Raw genomic sequence first — 6,000 nt, forward strand, 5'->3', positions numbered from 1 at the left:
TTTTTACTGTAAAAATAACTGTAGATTTTATGGTAAAAAAAAAAGAAGAGCTAAATTGACATAATTTTAGCGTAAAAATAAGAGTGGTAACATGATTTTTTTTATTTACAGTAATTCGGTGTAAAAACCATCATACATTTTACGGTGCAGTTCTCAGTCACCAGTTTTTTACTGTAAAAATAACTGTAGATTTTATGGTTAAAAAAAAAAAAGACAGCCAAATCGACAGAAGTTTATCGTTAAAAATAAGAGTGATAACATTTATTTTTTCATTTACAGTAATGCGGTGTAAAAACCATCATACATTTTACGGTGCAATTCTCAGTCACCAGTTTTTTTTACAGTAAAAATAACTGTAGATGTTATGGTAAAAAAAAAAAAAGACCTAAAACGACAGAATTTTACCATGAAAATAAAAGTCGTAACATTTATTTTTTTATTTACAGTAATTCGGTGTAAAAACCATCATACATTTTACAGTACAATTCTCAGTCACCAGTTTTTTACTGTAAAAATAACTATAGATTTTATGGCAAAAAAAAAAAAAAAGACAGCTAAATCGACATAATTTTACCAGTTTTTTACTGTAAAAATAACTAGATTTTATGAATTTTTTTTTTAAAAAGAGCTAAATCGACATAATTTTAGCGTAAAAATAAGAGTGGTAACATACATTTTTTTATTTACAGTAATTCGGTGTAAAAACCATCATATATTTTACGGTGCAGTTCTCAGTCACCAGTTTTTTTACTGTAAAAATAACTGTACATTTTATGGTTAAAAAAAAGAAGGAAAAAAAAGAGCTAAATCGACAGAATTTTACCAAAAAAATAAGAGTGATAACATTATTTTTTTTATTTACAGTAATTCGGTGTAAAAACTATCATACATTTTACCATGCAATTCTCAGTCACCAGTTTTTTACTGTAAAAATAACTGTAGTTTTTATGGTTAAAAAAAAAAAAGAAGAACAAAAAAAGAGCTAAATCGACAGAATTTTACCGTAAAAATAAGAGTTGTAACATTAATTTTTTTATTTACAGTAATTCGGTGTAAAAACCATCATACATTTTACGGTGCAATTCTCAGTCACCAGTTTTTTACTGTAAAAATAACTGTAGATTTTATGGTAAAAAAAAAAAAGAGCTAAATCGACAGAATTTTACCGTAAAAAAAAGAGTGGTAACATTAATTTTTTTATTAACAGTAATTCGGTGTAAAAACCATCATACATTTTACGGTGCAATTCTCAGTCACCAGTTTTTTACTGTAAAAATAACTGTAGATTTTATGGTAAAAAAAAAAAAAAGACAGCCAAATCGACAGAAGTTTATCGTTAAAATTAAGAGTGATAACATTTATTTTTTCATTTACAGTAATTCGGTGTAAAAACTCATTTTTACAACTGCTGATGTGTGTATTATAATACTATTAATCATGGATCCCATTTATTTCAAGTGCTTTTGCTTTGCCGTTTTACTATGAAAATCCTTAAAAGATATTAAGTGTCATGAAATAATAATTATTATCAATATAACGACAATGCTTGCAAGTAAAAATATATTAGCCTACTATCAAAATGACTTTAAAAGTCTTATATAAGTGTTATAATGAAGGCGACACATGATGTAAGTGTCTATATTAGCTATATTAGCCTACTATCAAAATGACTTTAAAAGTCTTACATAAGTGTTATAATGAAGGCAACACATGATGTAAGTGTCTATATTAGCCTACTATCAAAATGACTTTAAAAGTCTTACGTGTTATAATGAAGGCAACACATGATGTAAGTGTCTATATAAGCCAGCTATCAAAATGACTTCAAAAGTCTTATGTAAGTGTTATAATGAAGGCATAACATGATGTAAGTGTCTATATTCGCTATATTAGCCTACTATCAAAATGACTTTAAAAGTCTTATATATGTGTTATAATGCTATCAACAAAGTTCACCTTTGTGCATTCACGCACAGCATAAAATGTTTGGTGGACAAAATGAGACAAATAAGGAGTGGCATAAAACACATCTTTCTGTGGCAGCGTCGGAGAAAGTTGTACATGTAAACAAACTACGATGAGTTCAAAGATCTCTGAAATTAGTAGGACAAAACGGTGCTTGCCAAATACTGTAATCAGTGAAGCATGTTTAATACAAACAGTGGACTTTTCCCTCCATGTTCTACCTGTGGAGCGTTTCCTCCTGCCGATGTCCCCCTCGCGGCGGCGACCCACCAGCAGGTCGGACTCGGAGCTGTACCCGAAGGGCCCGACGTCGTGCTGCAGCTCGGTCTTCCTCTGAGCGTACGTGCAGCGGACCGGACCTTCGACACAAAGCAAAGCGGGTCAGCACGACGGACGCCAGGTCACAGGACACGTCCAATCTCGGCCAAACAGGACATCCTGGTCTCACGCCGTCGCTGAGCTGATTGCCCAAAAAAAAAAGTCACATGACGCAGACTGAGAGGTGCTGCTTCCACCGGCTAACCAGTCAGATTCTACAAACCCCAAAACCGGTGAAGTTAGCACGTTGGTAATGGGACGTTAGAAAAGGTTTGATCAAGTGTAATGAGTCAAACAGAACAAGGGTAGGTATAAAAAAACAAAAAACGAACCTATTTATTATTATCCGTCTGTAATGGACTTATGCTGTCTTTAAGATGAAGGGGAGTGGCAATTGTTTTTTGGCAACACCTAGCGGCCACAAAAATTCATGTAGTTAAAGCTCATGACGCAGTAAGTTGAATGATGCGGAAACGTTTGTTACTGGATACTTTCTAATACGCTTCTGCCTTGGAGACTTTGTATGTGTAAGTGATGTGCAAATATAATGATTCAATACTTGTTTACATCTCTAGAGCAGTGGTCCCCAACCTTTTTGTAGATGCGGACCGGTCAACGCTTGAAAATTTGTCCCACGGGGGGTGTGTTTTTTTTTCATTTTTTATTTTTTTCATAAAGAAATACAATCATGTGTGCTTACGGACTGTATCCCTGCAGACTGTATTGATCTATATTGATATATTATCCATATATTGTGTTTTTTATATTGATTTAATTGAAAAAAAAAAAGTTATTTTTTTTACATCCATCCATCCATCTTCCTCCGCTTATCCGAGGTCGGGTCGCGGGGGCAGCAGCTTAAGCAGGAAAGCCCAGACTTCCCTCTCCCCAGCCACTTGGTCCAGCTTTTCCCGGGGGATCCCGAGGCGTTCCCAGGCCAGCCGGGAGACATAGTCTTCCCAACGTGTCCTGGGTCTTCCCCGTGGCCTCTTACCGGTCGGACGTGCCCTAAACACCTCCCTAGGGAGGCGTTCGGGTGGCATCCTGACCAGATGCCCGAACCACCTCATCTGGCTCCTCTCGATGTGGACCTGGTACCGGTCCGTGGACCGATTGGTACCGGGCCGCGGCCGCACAAGAAGTTAAAAAATATATATACTTTTTTTTTTTTTTTTTTTTTTATTTTATTTTATTTTATTTTATTTATTTATTTTTTTTTTTAATTTCTTGTGCGGCCCGGTACCAATCGGGGGGCCGTGGCCCGGTACCGGTCCGTGGACCGATTGGTTTTTTATGTTGATTTAATTTAATTTAAAAAAATTTAAAAAAATTAAAAAAATTAAAAAAAATTATTTTTTTAAAAAATTCTTGTGCGGCCGCGGCCCGGTACCGGTCCGTGGACCGATTGGTACCGGGCCGCAGCCGCACAAGAAGTTAAAAAATATATATATTATTTTTTTTATTTATTTATTTATTTCTTTTTTCTTTTTTTTAAATTAAATCAACATAAAAAACACAATATATACATTATATATCAATATAAATCAATACAGTCTGCAGGGATACAGTCCGTAAGCACACATGATTGTATTTCTTTATGACAAAAAAAAAAGTAATTTTTTTTTTACTACAACCCCCCCCCCCCCCCCCCCCCCCCCCCGGTCCGTTGGACACATTTTCAAGCATTGACCGGTCCGCAAGTACAAAAAGGTTGGGGACCACTGCTCTAGAGGACCTGCATAAGAGACACTGCAACAGGAGAGCAAACAGCATCCTCAGGGACTCATCCCACCCAGGTCACCACTGGCTTGAACTCTTGCCCTCAGGGAGGCGCTATAAGACCATCAAAGCAAGGACAAATAGACTGAAAAACAGTTTCTATCCTAGAGCTGTTATTGCCCTAAACTCTGCACTTACCTGGACACTCACCACTTTATTACTGGCTTACCTCTGATAAAGATCTACTGTGCAATATGTTTTTTTTTAAACATTTTATTATGTTTTAAAATGTTAAATTGTTTTATTATTGTTGTTGTCTTAAGACTATTTTATGTAGGTTTGTTTTAAAAGCACTGAGCTGGATTGCTGCTTAATTTCGTTGTTTCCATACAATGACAATAAAGTAATTCTGATTCTGATATTGACTAATGTTCTGTTCCCGTTCTCAATTTATTCACAATATACTCCATGAGTAATAACATTGAAAATAAATATACAATAATGAGTGAAGTAAGTTACATTTCATATGGTGAGATGAGTAAGATTATCTAGAAAATGAATGGATGGATGAGATAAATTCAGAATGTTTATCTTGGATCTTCTTCTTTATACTTTGTAAACACTTTAAAGATTAAAGAGTTTTTTTAATTGGGTCATATAAGTACATTGTTTGATTTCTTTGCTTAATCCATTTTTTTTTTGTTGATTATTACGCATATCTAGCTTGTGTGCTATTGTGTGCTTAGCTGTTGTGTAGCTGCTAGCTCCTAGTAGCCTATAGCCTACCGTGTTTACCTTTTGTAAACTAACAAGCGGTCCAGCTTTGCACAAGTGAACACGCTGCAGTGCTTATTTGACATATAAGCCGATATCATCCGATACTAGTTTTTGTATTTTTTTCTGCCGATATCGGAGCGATACGCAATCCAGATCGGGACACACCTCGTTTTTAGGTAACCTCTCAGTGTAATTAGCTGAGTACATTTAGCGGTTTCCTCTCTCCCTGCAATGTTCTTGTCACAGTGAGATAATTAGGTCAACCAAGCCTGTGCAAAATTATTTATGGGGCGACGCCCACTTTTAGTCGAATTGTGATGAGGAGAAAGGGCGTGGGACTTGAACGCAGCGACGAGCACGCGCTTATTATTAGCACTCGTTCAGCCTGTCTGTAATCAAGTGTGACGAACCTTTTGGAGTTTTTTAGCGAGCGACAAGTGAGTGAAAGGTTGCCAGGTGTCACACATACCTGGCAGGCCGTAGCGGAGGTTGGCGCCAGGCTGCACGTAGGTGGCGTGCAGGGTGGGCAGGACAAAGGGCACCTCCCTGCCGTCATGGGGCAGTTTGGACTGCAGGTAGTCTTTGGTGACGGGGATCTGGAAGGCGATGCCTTTGGGGAACAACCATTTAAGTCATGGTCGTCATGGCGACGTGGCGTTTGCTTACCTGGAGGTTCTTGATCCTTGCCCAGACTCTTAGTCAGCGTCCTGCAGCAGTTTTTGATCTGCTCCATGGCTGAGACACAACAACACAGAAGAATAACTTTTATATATATATATATATATATATATATATATATATATATATATATATATATATATATATATATATATATATATATATATATATATATATATATATACTTTATACACACTGGTGTACAACTCTGCTGTATATACACATTTAATACATATACACACCTATATACACATTTTTACATATATATATATATATATATATATATATATGTAAAAATGTGTATATAGGTGTGTATATGTATTAAATGTGTACATACAGCAGAGTTGTACACCAGTGTATATATATATATATATATATATATATATATATATATATATATATATATATATACATATATACACACTGGTGTACAACTCTGCTGTATGTACACATTTAATACATATACACACCTATATACACATTTTTACATATATATATATATATATATATATATATATATATATATATATATATATATATATA

At 35.3% G+C, this 6,000-nt stretch overlaps 1 protein-coding gene across 2 annotated transcripts in view; it reads right to left on the minus strand.

Moving 5' to 3' along the window:
- LOC133646156 (tandem C2 domains nuclear protein) overlaps positions 1–6,000 on the minus strand; it is a 34,695-nt gene that overhangs the window by 25,286 nt on the left and 3,409 nt on the right. For both annotated transcript variants that reach the window (XM_062041243.1, XM_062041244.1), the window contains exons 2-4: positions 5,446–5,514; positions 5,249–5,389; positions 2,187–2,324 (exon numbers count right to left, since the gene is read on the minus strand). In XM_062041243.1, the coding sequence (XP_061897227.1) occupies positions 2,187–2,324; positions 5,249–5,389; positions 5,446–5,514 (348 nt within the window). The remainder of the gene's footprint in view (positions 1–2,186; positions 2,325–5,248; positions 5,390–5,445; positions 5,515–6,000) is intronic.

Source organism: Entelurus aequoreus, linkage group LG03 (assembly GCF_033978785.1).
Source record: "Entelurus aequoreus isolate RoL-2023_Sb linkage group LG03, RoL_Eaeq_v1.1, whole genome shotgun sequence".
NCBI lineage: Eukaryota > Metazoa > Chordata > Actinopteri > Syngnathiformes > Syngnathidae > Entelurus > Entelurus aequoreus.